The 19,344-nt window shown below is 51.1% G+C and overlaps 9 protein-coding genes across 9 annotated transcripts; 4 read left to right on the top strand and 5 right to left on the bottom strand.

Moving 5' to 3' along the window:
• Nucleotides 1–1,175: 1,175 nt before the first annotated feature.
• Nucleotides 1,176–3,099, top strand: An16g07130 (uncharacterized protein; the record flags this gene model as incomplete). The annotated part of the gene is made up of 6 exons (XM_001397976.3): nucleotides 1,176–1,219; nucleotides 1,427–1,467; nucleotides 1,573–1,670; nucleotides 1,730–2,375; nucleotides 2,449–3,014; nucleotides 3,076–3,099. The coding sequence occupies 6 exons, from the start codon at nucleotides 1,176–1,178 to the stop codon at nucleotides 3,097–3,099; spliced, it is 1,419 nt and encodes a 472-aa protein (XP_001398013.1).
• A 1,651-nt stretch (nucleotides 3,100–4,750) lies between these two features.
• Nucleotides 4,751–9,943, top strand: An16g07120 (uncharacterized protein; the record flags this gene model as incomplete). Its single annotated transcript, XM_059745263.1, has 8 exons — nucleotides 4,751–4,790; nucleotides 4,851–4,895; nucleotides 4,987–5,812; nucleotides 5,862–6,238; nucleotides 6,464–6,561; nucleotides 6,624–7,964; nucleotides 8,020–9,258; nucleotides 9,314–9,943. 8 exons carry the CDS (start codon nucleotides 4,751–4,753, stop codon nucleotides 9,941–9,943), a joined length of 4,596 nt encoding a protein of 1,531 aa, XP_059606775.1.
• A 1,516-nt stretch (nucleotides 9,944–11,459) lies between these two features.
• An16g07110 (uncharacterized protein) lies at nucleotides 11,460–13,205 on the top strand (the record flags this gene model as incomplete). Its single annotated transcript, XM_001397974.3, has 4 exons — nucleotides 11,460–11,602; nucleotides 11,668–11,908; nucleotides 11,962–12,927; nucleotides 12,978–13,205. 4 exons carry the CDS (start codon nucleotides 11,460–11,462, stop codon nucleotides 13,203–13,205), a joined length of 1,578 nt encoding a protein of 525 aa, XP_001398011.1.
• A 509-nt stretch (nucleotides 13,206–13,714) lies between these two features.
• On the bottom strand, nucleotides 13,715–14,168 carry An16g07100 (hypothetical protein; the record flags this gene model as incomplete). The annotated part of the gene is made up of 3 exons (XM_059745262.1): nucleotides 13,715–13,984; nucleotides 14,029–14,059; nucleotides 14,158–14,168. 3 exons carry the CDS (start codon nucleotides 14,166–14,168, stop codon nucleotides 13,715–13,717), a joined length of 312 nt encoding a protein of 103 aa, XP_059606774.1.
• Nucleotides 14,169–14,343: 175 nt separating this feature from the next.
• Nucleotides 14,344–15,404, top strand: An16g07090 (uncharacterized protein; the record flags this gene model as incomplete). Its single annotated transcript, XM_001397972.3, has 3 exons — nucleotides 14,344–15,130; nucleotides 15,229–15,306; nucleotides 15,364–15,404. The coding sequence occupies 3 exons, from the start codon at nucleotides 14,344–14,346 to the stop codon at nucleotides 15,402–15,404; spliced, it is 906 nt and encodes a 301-aa protein (XP_001398009.3).
• Nucleotides 15,405–15,625: 221 nt separating this feature from the next.
• An16g07080 (hypothetical protein) lies at nucleotides 15,626–15,985 on the bottom strand (the record flags this gene model as incomplete). The annotated part of the gene is made up of 3 exons (XM_001397971.3): nucleotides 15,626–15,662; nucleotides 15,726–15,850; nucleotides 15,902–15,985. 3 exons carry the CDS (start codon nucleotides 15,983–15,985, stop codon nucleotides 15,626–15,628), a joined length of 246 nt encoding a protein of 81 aa, XP_001398008.1.
• Nucleotides 15,986–16,953: 968 nt separating this feature from the next.
• An16g07070 (hypothetical protein) lies at nucleotides 16,954–17,785 on the bottom strand (the record flags this gene model as incomplete). Its single annotated transcript, XM_059745260.1, has 3 exons — nucleotides 16,954–17,172; nucleotides 17,276–17,349; nucleotides 17,647–17,785. 3 exons carry the CDS (start codon nucleotides 17,783–17,785, stop codon nucleotides 16,954–16,956), a joined length of 432 nt encoding a protein of 143 aa, XP_059606773.1.
• Nucleotides 17,786–17,958: 173 nt separating this feature from the next.
• An16g07060 (hypothetical protein) lies at nucleotides 17,959–18,326 on the bottom strand (the record flags this gene model as incomplete). The annotated part of the gene is made up of 2 exons (XM_059745259.1): nucleotides 17,959–18,034; nucleotides 18,256–18,326. 2 exons carry the CDS (start codon nucleotides 18,324–18,326, stop codon nucleotides 17,959–17,961), a joined length of 147 nt encoding a protein of 48 aa, XP_059606772.1.
• Nucleotides 18,327–18,864: 538 nt separating this feature from the next.
• On the bottom strand, nucleotides 18,865–19,320 carry An16g07050 (uncharacterized protein; the record flags this gene model as incomplete). The annotated part of the gene is made up of 2 exons (XM_059745258.1): nucleotides 18,865–18,938; nucleotides 19,024–19,320. Coding segments are annotated over 2 exons (371 nt in total), but the record flags the coding sequence as incomplete, so codon positions are not given.
• Nucleotides 19,321–19,344: the final 24 nt, after the last annotated feature.

The raw sequence follows: 19,344 nt of genomic DNA, 5'->3' as shown, positions 1-19,344 counted from the left end.
TGAGCCCCTCAAACCTTTGTTGGCCTCAATAGCAGTCAGTAGTATATCTTTGCTAGGCGAGCTTCATGCTGGATCAGCAGAAAGGCAACCGCCAGGACAATCTTATGCCTGAAGAGAGGGGAGACCAGGTTAATTATGGAATTGTTTTCGGGAGCCTTTCTTCAACCCTGAAGAAGACTCTTCACGGAGAAGGGTGGCATGCATATTACAATGGCTGCCGGTAGTAAGTAGATAAAAAAACAACAATGGTTGCAATGGAGGGGATAGTGGTTGATGTCAGCGCCCGGCAGCGAGTGAGGGAGTTAAGTTGGGTTGAAGCAGCGTGTGGGTTTACGGGCAGCCACTTGCTCCCCACCACCGATTGAACGGGTCTTGCCAAACCACCGCCTCACCTCAACCACCACCACATCGTTCTCTCTCCTCCACCACTTCCTCCTCCATCTCGCTCCATCATCGTCATCCTCTTCTCCCTCCCACTTTACCCGCCTCGACTACTCTTTCCCCCTCCCCCCTCCTCTCCCCCTCTTCTTTTTTACCCTTTCAAACCGACCGTCGTCTCTTAGTACGGCTGGTCTGTGCTTGTCCTTGGGTTTTCCATTATTATTAGACACTAACACAAACACACCCACTATTAAATCCTCAAGAAGAGAAGGGTGTCTGTTCCCGACTTCAAAGTTAAAATCCAAAAAGACCAAAAACAAAATCCCTCTCTCCCACCCCACCACTCATCTTACCCTCCTCTTCTTCTTATCCTGATCAGCTCCTGGCTGTCAATCATTCGTCTTCTCCAGCCTGCAAGTGACTCAGCCCCGGTTCTCCGCCTCTCACGTTGCTGTCGGACGTTGCGGCCTTGCTTCCTTCCTCCCCCTCTCCGCCTCTGCCATTCCCTAGTCGGATATTCCAGACCTTCCTTGTTTCCACTTGGGACTCACTTCGATCTCGATTCCTCGTCGCCTGTCCGTCATTCCCACTGCTGCCCCTCCTCTTTTCGCTTCGAACGAAATTAGACAGTCGTGTGAAAAAAAGTTTCTCCAACTCGAATCTTCGCAGTACGAGACCGCTATCTGCAGACCCCGCCTTAGCCGTCGCAAACGAGATTCTCGATTTGCGCCCCTAGACCCTTTCTTTCTTGGTCGCTGATAGATAACCCCGACAAAGGGTGATTGCGAAAGAAAATGGTAGACAGGGAACCAGGTACCCCTACCTGGAAGTTCACCCAGTGAGTAGATCCCTTGCATGTCTGTGCTGCAGTGATGCCAGTTCTTTAACTGTGGATGCGCCGGATTTCGATCTTTGTTGTGTTTTCTTCTATATTGGGGTTAGAATCGGGCGGGTGTCGGCATATTGTGGGGGTTCTTTTGTGTCCCGCCTGTTCTCGAGGAAATGGCATGCCCGCAATATCCGGTTCTTGCTAATCATTATATAGATGTTTTGGTGACAAGGGAGATGTGGAAGATATCACGGAAGGTATGTCCAAACACCTCTCATTCCTGAATATCGAGCTCCCGCTCGACAACCCCGCACCATATCCGTTCAGAGCCGACTAACATTGCTCGCTCGCTCGCTCACCAGCGGATATCATCTCAACCGTCGAGTTTGACCACACCGGAAACTACCTAGCTACGGGTGACAAGGGAGGACGAGTGGTGTTATTTGAGAGAAACGAAACGGTAGCAATGCCCTCGCCTTCTTTGTGTCCTCAGGACAGACGTTTCTAACAGTCTGTCAGAAAAAAACCTGCGAGTATAAATTTCACACCGAATTCCAATCGCACGAGCCGGAGTTTGACTACTTAAAATCTTTGGAGATCGAAGAGAAGATCAACAAAATCAAGTGGTGCAGACGGTCAAACGCCTCCCACTTCCTCCTCTCGACCAACGATAAGACGATAAAGCTTTGGAAGGTCTTTGACAAGTCATTGAAGGTTGTCGCAGAGAACAACCTCTCGAGTGAGCTGACTCCTGCGGGTGTCGGTGGTGGAGGGGCTCCCCGTGCGCCCCGTGCATCGTTCAAGGATCCCTCGATGTTGAAGCTGCCGCGCATGACACATCATGACACTGTTGTAGCGGCTGTACCTCGGCGGACGTACGCTAACGCGCACGCATACCACATCAACAGCATCTCCGTCAACAGTGACGGCGAGACGTTTATCAGCAGCGACGATCTTCGGATCAACCTCTGGAACCTTAATATCCAGGATCAGAGCTTTAACATTGTGGACATCAAACCTGCGAACATGGAGGAGCTCACGGAAGTCATCACGGCTGCAGAGTTTCACCCGCAAAGTTGCAACTGGTTCATGTACGCCAGTTCCAAGGGCACAATCAAGCTTGCCGACATGCGGCAGCGAGCATTGTGCGACGAGCATTCCAAACGTATGTTATCTTCTGCAATCATTCCCCTTTTGCCTGCAAGGCACCCTCTTCTGACATGGTTTCGTTTGAATAGTCTTCGAGCAAGAAGAGGATGCCTCCTCCCGTTCCTTCTTTTCAGAGATCATATCATCCATTTCCGACGTCCGGTTTTCACACGACGGTCGCTACATTGTGTCGAGGGATTACTTGACTGTTAAGATCTGGGATGTCAACATGGAAAAGCAACCCGTCAAAACGATCCCCATCCACGAGCACTTGCGACCGCGTTTGTGTGACACATATGAGAATGACAGCATTTTCGACAAGTTCGAGGTTGTTTTCTCGGGCGACGCAGAGAATGTGATGACTGGAAGTTACAACAACAACTTCATGATCTACCCCACCGACCCTAGCAAGGAGACGGAGATCGTACTGCAGGCAGATAAGTCTGCTTTCAAGGCGAAGAAGGTTGGCGTCCCAACGCCGATGAACAAGGGTGCGAATGGAAAGAAGAATGGGTCCAGAGCAGGCAGCCCCGTTGGCGTGGGCGGGCGCATGAAGAAGGAGACCGACGCGGATCAGATCGACTTTAACAAGAAGATCTTGCACATGAGCTGGCATCCTTATGAGGATAGCATTGCAATTGCTGCTACAAATAACGTACGTTTTCCCCGCCTTTCGATAATATGCGGCCATGATGCTGACCCTGATGCGTACACAGCTGTTTGTCTTCTCTGCGTTGTAAGTATGTGACAAAGTGGCCATAATTTCTAATGGACAAACATGTCATTATGTGATTCAAAGATGAGACAGGTATAAGACAATTAAGGTTTCCTAGCAGCAGCAGTCGCAAATCCAAAATTAAGTTGCCAGTTCCGGTTAAGCATCCATTTCTTGTGCTGTTTTCTGTTGGAGTTGGTTGTGAAGTCCTTCGTCGTCCCTCCGTTTCTCTTTAGCCCATCTTTCTTACTATCTCCACCCTGGGACGAGATGTCCGTGTTATTCTGTCTGTTTCAAGGAACATTGTGATGTTCAGTGCTTGTTTTGGGGAGGCGTTTAGTGGGAACTTGATATAGAGAAAGACAAACGTGGAGCCTGCAGAGGATATCCGGTCCATTTTGCTGCCCGACGCCTGTTCAACTAATATGCCGCTGCAACGAGGCCATGGTCTCTGCTAGCTATTAGGGAGGCATCGGGCGATTTGACTGCTTATGGCGTGATGAATCCACATCCGGTGCTAGTGGAGCAAGACTTCAAATGGCCCGGACTCGATGGTGATGCTACCTTAGTGCTTAGTGCCCCTGAGTAGATACTGAATCTATGGGAAGTTTGAGAATTAGTTGCTAGTAGTAGTTATTTCATTCATATTGGTAGTGCGTACTACTCGGATTCATTACTAGAACATTGATCAGTCTAGGCCTGGTATAATTATTGTGATCTAGTTATTGAAGTTGGTTACTATTGTATTGTACCCATTATCACTGCAGGTCAGTAGTATATAGTGGGTGAGCGATGCCAAGTATGTAGGCGAAAATCCGGAGACAACCCCAAGAATTCAAAAATTTCCACACAACTGTTACACAGACATGTCTTGCATAAATATTATGGTTCCTATCGGACGTTTCTACAGTAGAGCACACCTGATGCGGAGTAAAAACCTACAGCCCAAACTGCCACTCAGCAGCTAGTACGAAAGGCTCAACTCGGACCGTCTCCAAATCTGTGTTACCGAGAATTAGGAACTCAGAAGAGACAAGAGACCGTCAGTCAATGACGTCGGAGCCACACCCACGGGGATGCATCAGTGTCGAGCCAATCAGCTTGCAGTGACTGTCGCGACCGGAAAATCATGAACCCGAGAGGCGGCACTATTGACTGGAAAGGGGTTAGTGCCATCAAAGGCCTCTCCGCCTTCTGTCGGGAGACCATCCGTGATCGGTTGCGCGCAAACCATCATCACCTACTGGATCTGCTGCTCGCTGGCTCTTCACCTCTTGTTTCGCTTGCCTATCTCTTTCCTCTCCCCCCGGATCCTATTCATCGCTCCTGCTGATCGTCGTTTCGTGGCCCCCTGCGTCTGTTTTTCCCGTCTGCTATTGGCAGAATCTCTAGCACAGTGATGTCGCTGTGAAATCCAGCTCGAGGAAGAGATACCCCAAGCCGTGTGTAGAGGAACCACAGTGCGAGACCCTCATCCGCAGGCTCACTACCTTGTTTCAACTTTGACCTGCAGTTGCCTAGTGCTCTGAGCAGGTATCAGTACTGTCAACATTTTATTCATGTGCCACAGACCATGAACTCTTCTGGCAACGATAACTGGCACCCCGGTGGCCCGCCAGCACACCCGGGGATGGATCAGATGAACCAGGGACCTCGTCCTCTGGGCTCCTTCAGGTATGTCTCTACCGTCTCTTGCCACTTTTGCATCTGTGCCAAGTAGCGATGACTGACTGGTGTCTCTTTCGCGATCTAGCCAAAACCCACCGCCTCAGCAAGGCCCGTCTTCGCAGCCCACGGGACCGGTTCTGCCCCCTCCAGCTGGTTAGGCTCCTCACTTTCCTCCTGATTGGTCTCGCGATATGGTTTACAGAGCATTTCCGGACGTTTGGCTGACCCCCTGCGCTGCTGTTAGGTCCTTATCACCCTGCGAATCAACCTGGCGGACACTCTCTTCCCGGACTGGCGGAGCTGAGCCAGGGCCATGCTGGTCCGCATCAGCCTCCCGCTTACGGCCAACACCCTGCGGCTCCCGGTCATAATGCTGGTCACTCGCTCCCGGGTATCGGGCAAGCGATGCAACATCCCTCGCCCCAGTCCATCAACCGGGAACGCGAGCGGGACTCCAGAGAACGCGAGCTGATGGAGAGACAGCGCCAGGAGGAGATGGCCCACAGAGAGCGCGAACAACGTGAACGCGAACAGATCGAGAGACAGCAGCTGGAGCGACAACGTGAACAGCAGCACCACCCGGTCCAGAGCCATACAGGGTCAATCCCTATCCACCAGCCGGTGGCCTCGAAAGTGCCAAACTCCATTCACGGCCCCAATGGTCTGCTGTCGAACCTTGGGTCTAACCCGGCAAATGGCCCGCAAGGTTCTATGCCGACGCCTGGAGGACCTGGCGGCATCTATGGGCCACAGATGCAACATGGTGAGGGTACACCCAGGTCATACATGCAACATCCAGGTGGTCCCCCGGGCCAACCCATGATGGGATTCAACGGCTCTGGCCCTCAGATTCCAGGCAATGTGGCGGCACTTGCCCAGGGCCAGCAGCCAATCCTCAACGTGAGTTACAGCACGCCGCGTGGATCAGTGCTCCACATCACGAAGCCGTGGCTTACGATTCCTTCACAGGATGCGCTTAGTTATCTAGACCAGGTGAAGGTTCGCTTCGTCGACCAACCTGATGTGTACAACAGATTTTTGGATATCATGAAAGACTTTAAGAGCCAAGCGTGAGCGTTATACCGCCGTGGGAACCGTGCCTGGCTAACTTGGCAGCAGGATCGATACGCCCGGAGTCATCCAACGCGTTTCTACTCTTTTCAATGGACATCCAGCTCTTATCCAAGGGTTCAACACGTTCTTGCCTCCTGGATATCGGATCGAGTGTGGCACAGAGGATAATCCAGACGCGATTCGAGTGACCACGCCTTCGGGTACCAATACCTTGAGCATGCCCCGTGCTAGACACTCTCTGGATTCCTCTGGAGAGCTTGGTCCATCTGGTGGCATGGGCCCTCACGGACGCGCTGAGTACTATGACCAGTCTCGACCTGGGTGGCAACAGCCCCAGCCTCAGCAGCAGCAAGGCAATCTTCCAGGATCATACTCTCCTGGGTCCCGCATGATGGGGCCTGGCATGTTTGGACAGCAAGGTGGTCAGGGACAAGCTCAAGAGCATCACTTCGATTACCCAACCCAGCAAGAGCAACAAGCAGCAGCTGGAGCGGCCGCTATGGCTCATCAGCAGGATCAGCGAGGAGTTTCCCAGCTTCAAGGTGCTGCCTCTGCTGCTTCTGCGGGTCTCACGCGTCCTTCCTTATTGCAGGTATCAGCAGCGTCTCAACAGGGACCTAGCCTGACTCAGCCTATGAACAATCTAGCCGGCGTCGGCACCGGCATGCTGCAAGGCTCTCAGGATCTGACCAAGCGTGGACCGGTGGAGTTCAACCATGCCATTAGTTATGTCAACAAGATAAAGGTGGGTACAGAACAGCCATCCCCGCTATTTGATAAACCAACTGACATTGAAATTTTTGATAGAACCGCTTTGCAAGTGCGCCTGAGATCTACAAACAATTCCTTGAGATACTACAGACTTATCAGCGCGAGTCCAAACCAATCGGGGATGTGTATGCCCAGGTCACCCAGCTCTTCAATACGGCTCCCGATTTGTTGGAAGACTTCAAGCAATTTCTCCCTGAATCTGCAGCGCACGCAAAGCAGCAGGCCGCAGCTCGACAGGCAGAGGAAGCAGCTCCCATGAGTAATGTTCGTGGCGAGCCGAGCTATCCCAACGCCAATGCTCTTCCTTCTCAGACTCCGAGCCGTGACGTCAAGATGCCCCCATTGGGTCAGTTCAATGTCAAGGACTCTGCAAAGGATGGCAAGAAACGTCGGAATGGACCAGGCGCTCCATCTTCCATGGGTTCTTCGATGTCTGGTCCTTCGGCTGCGGATGCGGCGCGCATGGGAGATATGCAGGCTAGGACCTCAGCTCTTCAAGCTGGTAATGCCAACAAGAGGGCTAAAGTCCATCATACGAAGCCTTCCCAGGCAGAAGTACCCGCTGTCTCTCCCACCCTCGTTCCCGCTTTACCAGAACCGATCCAGCCGACTTTCTCCCTGACCCCAACTCAGGAGGAATTTGCTTTCTTTGACCGCGTCAAGAAGTATATTGGCAACAAGCAGACATTCAGCGAGTTCTTGAAGCTCTGCAATCTGTATTCCACAGATCTCATCGATAGGCATGTGCTCGTGAAACGGGCAGCTAGTTACATTGGCTCGAACCCGGAACTGATGGCTTGGTTCAAGCGCTTCATGCATGTCGACGAGCCAGAAGACAAGATCATTGATGTCAAAGCGAAACAAGACTCTGGACTTGTTAATCTGTCTCATTGCCGGTCTCTCGGGCCTAGCTATCGTCTGTTACCGAAACGTGAGCGCCAGAAGCCTTGTAGTGGCCGTGATCAGCTGTGCTATAGTGTGCTTAATGATGAATGGGCTTCCCATCCCACATGGGCGTCGGAAGACTCTGGATTCGTTGCCCACCGTAAAAACCAGTTTGAAGATGCCCTGCATCGCATCGAAGAGGATAGGCATGACTATGACCACCATATCGAGGCGTGCACGCGCACGATTCAGCTTATCGAGCCGATTGTGCAGCAGTTCCTCGTTATGTCGGAAGCCGAGTGCGCCGCGTTCAAGCTTCCGCCTGGCCTTGGTGGACAGAGTGAGGCAATCTACCAGCGGGTGATCAAAAAGATCTACGACAGACAACGCGGGGAGAAGATCATCAAGGAGATGTTCGAGCGACCAACCCATGTTTTGCCCATTGTTCTTTTCCGTCTCAAGCAGAAGTGTGAGGAGTGGAAAGCTAGTCAGGTAAGGCACAAGGAAAACTCCTCTTATGTTGGTGCATTAGCTAACCTTGCAATAGCGTGAATGGGATAAAATTTGGCGCGAGCAGATGCAGAAGGCATACTGGCGGAGTCTGGACCACCAGGCGATTGCCAGCAAACAAGTGGACAAGAAGTTGTTCGTGGCGAAGCATATCCATACAGAAATCCAGAACAAATTCGAGGAGAGTCGGAATCTGCGCAAGAGTGGGTATCAGACCGCCAAGCATCAGTTTGAGTTCACCTTTGATGATCCTGCTGTCATCATTGATGCCACGCACCTGCTACTTACTTTCATTGACCGTAACTCTGCTGGGTTTGGCGCCGACCCACAGAAGGTCATGACTTTCATCAAGGACTTCGTTCCCGTGTTCTTCGGCATGGACCGTGATACTTTCCACGTGTATATGAATGAACTTTCGAGTGGCGCATCCCCGATCGATGAAGGTGACGATGAGAGTCTGGCCGCAGAGGAGTCTTCAACGCCGCGCAGTCGGAAGGGCATCAATGGCAAGAAGATTGACCTTCTCCGCGATGTTCTCGAGCGTCGTAGTGAGAAGGTACGTCGTGGTGACAAGGAAGGCAGTACGCCAGCCAGCCGCGATGGCACGCCTGATGCTGTTCTGGTTCCGTCGACTCCGGTGCCTGATCCGACCGAGCCGTTCGATGTGGCCGAGCTGAAGTGGATGGAGCACCCCGGGCAGGGCAATTTCAACCAACAGCGGGAGTACAACCTGAATGAGACGTATGAGAAGAAGGCTCATCACTTGTACGCCAACCTGAACATCTACTGCTTCTTCCGCACATTCGAGGTCCTTTACTCGCGGCTGCTGCGCATCAAGCTGCATGAAAAGGATGCCCACGACGATGTCCGTCGCGCGCTGGTGAGCAAACCGGCGCAGGAGCTCAACCTCATTGACAAGTTCCCTACGGAGTTTTTCTACGACTGTGATCCCAAGGCGAACCTGTACCAGCAGATCGTGCGCATGTGCGAAGAGGTCATCAAGGGGGATATGGAACCTTCCCACTTAGAAGAGACCCTTCGTCGGTATTACTTGCGGAGCGGGTATCAATTATACAACCTGGAGAAGATGTTTGCTGGAATCTCCAAATTTGCGGGGGCGATCTTCAACGGGGACTCGAAAGACCGCAGCTCGGATATTATGAACCTTTTCTTCAAGGAGCGGGACAGGGAGGAGACCACGCACAACCAGGAAATCCAGTACCGCAAGCAAGTGGAACGGCTGGTCAAGGACGGGGACATTTATCGCATTACCTACGTAAGTGCTTCTATCTTGAGCTATTTAACCTGCCATCTAACACGAGTTGCCTTAGAACCCTACCACCAAGAAGACGACGCTGCAGCTGTTGACGCCCGAGGATGCCACACTGGAGAATGAGGAGCTGAGCCAAGAGGCGCGCTGGTCATACTATGTCTCTGCGTACACGATGCGGGATCCGACCGAGGGGGTGCCGTTCTCTCAGATGCGCATGCCGTTCCTGAAGCGCAACCTGCCGGCCAAGCTGGAGCAGGAGGAAGAGTACAACCGCTACTACCGACCGCTGGTGCACCAGGACGGGCTGATCATCCGCATCTGCGCCAACAGTTATCACATTCTGTACGAGCCTGGCAGCTACGACTGGTGGTGGCGGCCGACGGCGCCGACGGAGGAAACGGCGGAGGAGGTAGCCAAGGAGGAGGCGGCGGTGAAGGAGCGACGCCGGGACCGGTTTACGGAGAAGTTTGTCAATAACCCGCACTGGGCGCATGGCCTGAGCAAGGATCAAGTAGACGAATCGAACCAGCGATTCCGGTCTTGGATCAAGGGCTCTGAAGGGGAGGCGGCTGCTGCTGCTACTGCTGCTGCTCCGGCGGAAGGCACCGAAACCGAGTCGAAGAACGACAAGGAAGATACCGAGATGCCTGATGTCGAGCAGTCTGCAGTGGAGTCGAAAGAGCAATGAACAGTGCTTTCGAATAGAACAGCGCATGTCTGCAGCGTGCGGGCAAGTCCGCGAGCGTCTCTGGGGTCGCTTGCGCCCGCGCGCCTTCACACTGCACGATGCGTATGACGAATACAGGGGACCTCCTCTCTACATAAACGGTACATAGTGTCTCTACGGTTGCACGAATGGGAATTTCTGCTTGTTGGAAAAAATGAATCCTCCTGGTGGATGGCGAGGGGATGCGATCGGTCTGGTGGACTGGCGCGCGCCTCGTGACCGGCAGGGGGAAATTGTCTGGCGTGGGGTCGGGGGATTGTGATTCTGGGACGGGGTCATCTTGGGATGTTTTCTTTTCTTTTCTTTTCTTTTCTTTTTTTTATTCCTCCTATTATTTGCTGCGATTTCAAATTCTTCTTCACTGTGTATGTGTAACTAGGACTATGGGAGTTGTTGATCAACCGATATTGAATGTTTCGATTTGGATTGAAGTGGAGTCTAGATCAATTGGTTTGGTTCAGTATTTAGTTAGTAATGGACGGGTGCTCGCTGGAAGCAGAAGAGGAGCTCAGCCCAGTCCCCTTCAGTCCACTTCAGTCCACTTCCAGATCCGTTCAGCTTAGCTTCCGTGTGGCCGAACAGCAGATAACCGATACGGGCCGAGACTAGTCCGTCGGCGCATTCCTGGACGAAGCTCGGTGTTGCCTGCTTCTTCTCAATTGAAGTGCATTTATCGCAATGATATAGGGGGGGAAGGGTATATAATTGATGTCAATTCAATCGTCCCTGTCAGTAGAGTCATCTTTCTCCAGGGAGAACAAGAAACGGTTGAGTTCAAAGTGACGTGGGAGAGGCAACGCTGGACGAAGCAGAACTATGTTTGGCCGAGTGTTTGCCGGCGTGACGTCAGCATGAATGAAAAGGGAATCCCTTGAAGATGCAGACACCAGATGAGAGAAAAAAATCCAGATGAAACCCACCAGCAACTGAGACAGGACACTGTCAGACCCATTCATCGTACTGTAGAAGAGTTTGCGACTCAGTTCCAGCACCATTGACCCTCCCTTCCCCAGAGGGAAGTGGTCCAGCAGCTGGCAAGACCTTAAATACACCCAGCTGGATGCAGGCTGTCTAGACTGCTCCGACCTCAGCATCGGAGTAATATACACCCTCCTGCATGCCCTTCCTGCAGCGCTGGTCGATCGACAGCCACTCAGCATCCGGCTATCCCCAGCGATCCCCCATAGTCCATGCGGGATCCATATTGCAGTCGCTCCTTATCCCCGAAGACGCGCTGCTGCTCGCCTCGTCTGGACCGGGGTAAGTGGAACGTGGCGGGGGTTCCGTACCGTATTTCTACCTCACGACGACCCTCGTCTGCTTTCTTCCCCCAGTTCTTTTTTTCTCCCTCTTAATCTTCCTCTTCCTCTTCTTCTACTCTTCATTCTTCTCTTCTTTTCCCCTCTCCACTCTTCTTCCTCCCTCTCCTGATCAGCCTGTCCTTCCTTCCTCTTCTCATCCCTCTACCTCCCTCACAATGGCTGCTTCAGCCCTCTTAAGAAGCCGTGTCCGCCGGCCTTCCTACCTCAACCGGTTGGCCAAGGCTGAAGATCTCATCGACCTCTTCCCCAATGGATCGTATATCGGCTGGTCCGGATTCACGGGGGTGGGTTATCCCAAGTAGGTTGCGCCCGTTGTCCCCGCGTGGCAGCCAGAGGCTAACCTAGTTTGTTCCCGGTTCACAGGAAAGTTCCCACGGCGCTGGCCGATCACGTTGAGAAAAACAAGTTGGAGGGACAGCTAAAATACACCCTGTTTGTCGGCGCTTCTTCCGGCGCGGAAACAGAGAACCGCTGGGCTAAATTGAACATGATTGATCGCCGGAGCCCTCACCAGGTCGGCAAGGAGATTGCCAAGGGTATCAACAATGGTCAGATCAACTTCTTCGACAAGCATCTGAGCATGTTCCCGTCGGATCTGGTCTACGTAAGTTTCCATCGGATGTGTTTCTGTGGATGGTGACTAATAGTGTTGGGTAGGGTTGGTACACAATGAACAAGCCCAAGAACCGCTTGGATGTCGCGGTTATTGAGGCATCCGCTATCACGGAGGATGGTGGCATCATCCCCGGTGCTTCCGTCGGTGCATCTCCGGAGCTGATCCAGATGGCCGATAAGATCATCATTGAAGTCAACACTGCTAGCCCGTCATTTGAGGGTCTGCATGATATTGTCATGTCGGACAAGCCGCCCCTCCGCAAGCCCTACCTGATCATGCAGCCCGAGGACCGTATCGGTACTCCCCACATCCCGGTTGACCCTGAGAAGGTCGTGGCCATTGTGGAGTCCGACTATCCCGATCAGACTCAGCCCAACGCCCCCGAGGATGAGGGCTCCCAGGCCATTGCCAGCAACCTGATTGAGTTCCTGAAGCACGAGGTCAAGCACGGCCGCCTGCCTGAGAACCTGCTGCCCATCCAGTCCGGCATTGGAAACATTGCCAACGCAGTCATTGGTGGTCTGAGCAAGGGTGGTGCCGACTTCACCAACCTCAAGGTGTGGACCGAGGTGCTCCAGGACTCGTTCCTGGACCTGTTCGACAGTGGCAACCTGGACTTTGCCACGGCCACCTCCATCCGCTTCTCTCCGGATGGCTTCAAGCGTTTCTACGACAACTGGGAGCGTTACGCCGGTAAGCTCCTCCTGCGCCCGCAGCAGGTCTCCAACTCGCCCGAAATCATCCGTCGTTTGGGCTGCATCGGTATGAACACTCCGGTGGAGGTGGATATCTATGCCCACGCCAACAGCACCTGTGTCATGGGCTCTCGCATGCTTAACGGACTGGGTGGATCTGCCGACTTCCTGCGCAGCTCCAAGTACAGTATCATGCACACCCCCAGTACCCGGCCCAGCAAGGTCGACCCGACCGGTGTCAGCTGCATTGTTCCCATGTGTACCCACGTTGACCAGACTGAGCACGATCTCGACGTGGTTGTGACTGAGCAGGTAAGGGTTATCTCCCCCGCTACTTCAATTCTTTTGCTAACAAAGCATAGGGTCTGGCCGACGTGCGTGGTCTTGCTCCTCGTGAGCGTGCCCGGGTGATCATTGACAAGTGCTCTCACCCCGACTACAAGCCCATCCTACAGGACTACATGGACCGGGCTGAGTTTGAGTGCCTGAAGAAGGGCATGGGCCATGAGCCTCACCTGCTGTTCCAGGCGTTCAAGATGCACCAGAACTTGCAGGAGAAGGGCACGATGAAGATTACCAGCTGGGAGTAAAGATAAAGAGAAAGGAAGAGTAGAGATATGAGTTATGTACAGAGGCGTATTTATTTGCCATACTACTAGGTATCTATTTCTGCTGGCTTGGAGTATAGTGTACAGTTGGTTGCAAAATAGTTAACTGATAATAAGTGACAATTTCTCATTCAAATGGTTGCTCCGTAGAGATCGTTATTCAATTATTTGCGGAATACTAATTGAATGCTCTTTACTTGTTAAACTCGACTTCACTATGAAAGCAATATCATATACCTTACTTTCCAGACTAATTTCTATCCTTATTTATGCAGTTTTATGACCAGGTCTACCTTGAATGTGGAGAAATCAAACACATCCGACGCCAGTCCCAAACCTCCAACGACTTGTAGACATTGCCGTGACAGCGTCGACACATCTTGTCCATTTATATAACTCCAATTATTGTCTATGTATGGCCGTGTCACATCCTACCATGCTACTACTATCAGCTTTCCAGGAAGAGAGGTTATAACAGCAATAACAACTCATTATATTGAGCCAGTCACTTTGTACTTGGAACCGCGTACATGAGATATACCGACTGCTTCTATACCCCACTCCAAATCCCTCCTTCGTATTTGATGGATATGCTTCTCACCTGACCGGACATTACCTAAACCTGCGCGGAGGTCCGCTTTTACTGGGGGGCTATTACCAGTAGAATATAGTGAATCCTTCACCTCTGGACTGTAGCTGTCATGTAGTGGATTTGTAATGATCAATTCTGTGATTTGAAGAGACTGAGCTAGATTGAGTAACTACCAACGTGATAGATTTTATCACACTATTGCAACAGCTATACCTTGTTATCCGGCCCTGTCAGGTTATCCAATCTACATAAGAAGAATAGCACGCCATCCATACACATTAATAATACATCAATATCTCCGATAGTTATCTCCGCCGGAACCTAAATCTTATCCCCAGTTACTTAACTCCCATGTCGGACTTAGCGGACATAACCTTCATAGACGAATATACGAGTAGTACTATTTCATTCATATTGCTCAATTATATATAGTACTAACCAGGAATGCGCCCCTGCTACAGTCACCACCACGAAACCAAAAAAGACCCCTTTCAAAAAAACAATCCAACCTGAACAACCACCAAAAAAATGTCTCAATCAACCAACAACTTCATCTCCATCAACAAACTCACCAACACTCGCGTCCTCCTCATCGGCGGAACCTCAGGCATCGGCTTCGTCGTCGCCCGCGCCGCCCTCGAACACGGCGCCAACATCATCCTCTCCAGCTCCAACCCGGAGAGACTCGCCTCCGCTATATCCCGTCTGAAGACCCTCTACCCAGACCCATCCTTCACCTCCCGCATCACCGGCAAGGCATATGACCTAAGCGATGAATCTACCCTAGAGACCAATATCATCTCCTTACTCGACTACGCTACCTCTCCATCCATCTTCCCCAACACCACCACCAATACCGAAGGGAAAATCCTTCTAAACCACATATCCTACACCTCCGGCACACGCCCCTCCCGCGCCCCCATCACCCCTACCTCCTCCCTCACGCCCCAAACCTATACATCCAGCCAAACCCTCCGCGTCCTGGCCCCCCTCATGCTGGGCAAACATGCCAAGACCTACATGGTGGATTCGCATACCTCGTCGTTGACGTTCACGTCCGGCGTGTTGGCGAGTAAGCCGGTGGTGGGGACGACGTTGAGTGCGATGGCGGGGAGTGCGCTGGGAGGGCTGGTCAGGGGACTGGCGGTCGAGTTGGCGCCCATTAGGGCGAATGTTGTGGCACCGGGGGCGGTGGAGACGGAGATTTTTGATGCTCTTGGGGAGCAGAAGGACATGTATATGGAGATGTTTAGGAAGGGGACGGTCTTGGGGAGGGTTGGAGCCCCGGAGGATGTGGCGGAGGCGTATTTGTGGTGTATGAAGGATGGGTTTGTTACGGGGTTGTGGGTGGGGAGTGATGGGGGGGCTTTACTTAAGTAGCTCATATAGTTCATATACATGATATATGTATAGGGGGTGTGAGAGAGAGAGGGAGAGAGTTAGTAGTCGGGGATGGTGGCATGGGTATGAGGGAGAGAGTTGTTGTTGATAGTAAGATTATGTTAGTATTCAGTTGATAGTTAGTGAGTATTATTGACATTGATTTAGTGGTATGTGCTATCAGTAACTTACATCCAAATCCTCAGTAAGAATGTAGACAGTAATATCAAGTCTAAGCAAGTTAAATTACTTCCTCAAATACATATTAGCACTAGTACAGATACATATACTACACTGCGAACACTCTTCAAAAGAACACTGTTTCACAATGACTATAATCTAACGCTATAACGAATCCCAAACACCAAACAAAAACCATAGATACATCATAAATCCGTCAAACACTCCCCATAACCGTCAGTCAATGCATCTAATCAGTAGGAGGCTTATACGATCCCCCAATGAACCTAACCACAATCTTTCGTTAACAACCACAACAACAACCACAGAAATAAAATCAGGAGACTTACCGGCTCAACAAACTCCCCAAAAACCCCTGACTCTCCACATTGCTGCGCTTCGCCCAGCCCGACTCGACATTATAGTTCTTAGTGTCTTGAAGCCCAGCGAAAAGGCCGCGTCCTGCCGTGGGATGCTTCATTTAATTAGCATTGTATGAAAAAGAGGGAGAAAAGTATATACTCACATGCTTAGGCGGATTCTTCACCCACAGATCGGCTCCAAAGTCATTCTGGAGACGGGCGGAGGAAGTAGTAGTAGTAGATTTCATGATGTGTGAGATGTAAAGTATATATATCCTTATAGAGAGTAGTAATGATTGTTCTGGTTTCTTGATATCTTTATCAAAGATGCGAATAGTATCGTTTGAGGTGATTCAGAATAATATCATCACCATCATCTGCATCTACTATCTACTATATATACTACACACCTACCAGCACATCCAACAACAATACTAATCAATAGTAGTATACGGCATCAATCGGAATCCCAATTCCCGTTCCAACAAAGAACAATTACTATCGCACCATACTCCATCTCAACTTTCTGGCATCTCTTCATCCGAATCACCTCACCCTCTTTTCCATCCATCGTCGGGGTGAGTGTATCCGGGGTAGAGGCATCACGTGTAGGTGCATGGGACTCGGATGATCCGAGCGAGGGAATATGGTAGATGGGGATGACCAATGAGATAGGCTGGATTTGTAGAATTTTTCACTTTGAAGGATGAATTCGGGGTGGTGGCATGATCCCGGTGTATAGTTCGTGACTTTAGTGGTTAGTAGTGGGAGGTAACATGATCTGGGTGGTGGTGGTGAGATGTTGGCGCAGCTGGGTGGTACGATCTATTTGCTTGGACTACGTAGTAGGTGTTGGGAGATAAGATCTTGGGGATTGTTGGCGGGTAAATATTATGTAAATTATCGATGGAGTACATAGGGTAGAGAGGTATATAAAGGCTTTGGATTGCTCTGCTTATTGTATTGTGTTGAATGGATTTTATTCTTGAGGGGGAGGTGTGGTGATGTGGTGATGGGTATGTACTGTGGCGACCGGTCGGTCGGGTTCAGCCTTGTGGTTTTTGAACCACGAGTACAGAGTACAGAGTACGGGGTACTCATGTAGGGGATATCATTGACATTTATTGAGAATTATACATGTCCTGTCAAGTCATGTCGTGTCATCCTTTAACTCTGGAAAGAATGTGAGATTATGTGGTGTAAGTGTGTGGGTGTGTCAAACTGACACATTCCTCGGATCGGTCAGCCCAACTCTACTCTCACATCCGTCCCCAAGTGTCGGTCTGGCAGACACGTAGCTGCACAACCAGCAACTCAACCCCATGACTCTACTCAGTAACTTATCTAAGCGGGCATCGGTAATATCCGAATCTTCCAGAAACCCGTCAGCACTACAATACGAGTCATCGCCCCCAAGCCTACTACTTATTATATCCTCAAGGTCGAACCCCCAAATTCAGGGGTCAATAGATACACCATCATGTCTCACACCCCAACGCGACTATTGAAAATTAGCCAAATTCATCCAAGACAACAACCACACCTCGACCATTTCCCATATTTTCAGCTCCGCCTTTCAGCCTTCCAAAATCAGCGCGCTCAACGACTCGCTCTCAGATAGGCTCAAGCCAAGCCTGGTCAGGGGCAAATCGGTCCGCAGTGGAGGAGACTCTGCACTGACCGGTCGAGACCGGGCGGGCGATGATCAATTTCTGTGTAGGAATGATTTGTGGTCGCTAACGGATAGTTCGGTGAGGTTCTTCTATAGGAATTTTTCTTGTTTCCATAGTCAATAGTTTTGGACGTTCGCCTCGTACTTATGTAGTCGAGGGATCCTGGATCTGGGGTAAGGGTAAAGTGATAGATCGAGTGGTCAGGGGTCTGAGGCGTGAGCACGAGGGGCGGTTACGTTGGCTGCCACTGACAGACCCTGACTCGTGTGGAAATGAGCAGACCGTACGGAGTAAGTAGTCAGATACTGTGTGGTCAAGCCAAGACAGTGAAAAAGGCCAGGCCTCGTCTTGGTTCTCGGCATTGCTGGAAGCCATCGAGAGACATCCCCACAGAGGAAGAATGACTGTGAACACTCTGAACGGATTGAATTGATCTGATCGGCGTGCGGTTGCTAGGACGGTGAAAGTGAAAGTGAAGGTAAATCCAGATGGATCAGCGAGTCGAAGATTGATAGTTAGCTAAGTGAATCCATGGATTTATTGATCAATTATTGACTAAGAGATGATGCGGAGAGATTTGAACCTTGCGCCTGGGTGATAAACTCAGTCACTGTAGTTGGAGAACTATTCTGATCATATTACTATGGATAGCAGGATCTCAGTAAGCAGACACAGTAATTTCCCAGGGGGCAAAGCCGGATCGTAGCCGAACGGTGGCTGTCAGACCGAAAAGTTAACCGGGGCTGTTTCTATTCTTATGAACTCGCCTCTTTGCTGATTCCTGCTGGGCTGCACTGCTTTTGCCTCTTGTCTGCTTGTTTCATCCAGCCTTTCAGACCCCGTACCTGAAATAACGCTCTCCTATTAACCGTGGAGAGGCTGAGTCCAACCATGGGACGGTTTCTGGGCCATCCATTATTGCGCCCGAATTATGGTCATTTCTGGCTGTGTTGCCCTTCTGTCGCTAATCCGGGCTGCAGTGGGTCTCCGGAAATTAAGGTGATTGCAGCAGCCAATGACCTCCCGCAAAGTCAGACAGTGGAGGCAGCCACTGTACCTGATCGGGCAAAGCCACAACACCTCCTGCAGGCTGGGTGGACCCCAGACTTTCCAGTGTTCCTTGCAGCTGCACAAAGCAGCCTCTCTCTCTTTTCTCTGTTGCCCACACTCTCATTTCCCTGGTGTGTGTGTGTGTGAGTGGTTGCCACTCTGCTAGATGGCTGTGACTGCTCTGAATATTGGTTGTGCGGTATTGTTGAATTCTTTACATTATATACACAGCAATATCCGAGTCCTGAATGATGGATTACCTGTCATCAGGAGAAGCAACAGATGTGATCAGGAGTGGTGCCTACGTAGGAGGTATTGCAATAGAGTTTTCCTTCCATCACCGGAAAATCTTAATCCAAATCATCCATGCCCGGGGTCAGTTTCTGGGTACAGCAACAAGTAGACTAGACAGGTCGTTCATGTCCTCGTCCAGTCTCATCGATGGTCCCTCTCCATGGATCCGAACAGTAGCCAGACCCTGAATGTCAGGATTGCAGCTAACGGTCACCGTCACCGCATTTAGGCACAACCACATCTCTTGGAACAAAATGATATTCTGAAACCCCCAAGAAGGGAATGGACGACGTGCGACTCCACCAGGCTATCCGAGCCGTGCGGACATCCAGTCCAATAGCGGCCAGTGGGTGCCTGGCATCCCCAATCCACTCCCGCCCCCTTTTGTTTGCTTGGGGGCTTTTTCCCTGCTGGGCCAGACTTGCCTCTTTTCCCCTTCTGCTGCTGCTGCTTCGGCTTCTTCTTGGTCTGCTTTTTCCCTTTCCTTTTTCTTTTCCTTTTCTCCCCCTCCCCTCTTTCTTTTTCCCTCTCGGGTTTGTTTTGCAGATCGTTTGTTCCTCTTTCTCCTCCCAGAGAAAGATATCAAAAAG

Source organism: Aspergillus niger (assembly GCF_000002855.4).
Source record: "Aspergillus niger supercontig An16".
Lineage (NCBI taxonomy): Eukaryota > Fungi > Ascomycota > Eurotiomycetes > Eurotiales > Aspergillaceae > Aspergillus > Aspergillus niger.
The sequence above is the reverse complement of the archived record's forward strand: the minus strand, read 5'-3'. Positions and strand labels throughout refer to the sequence as shown.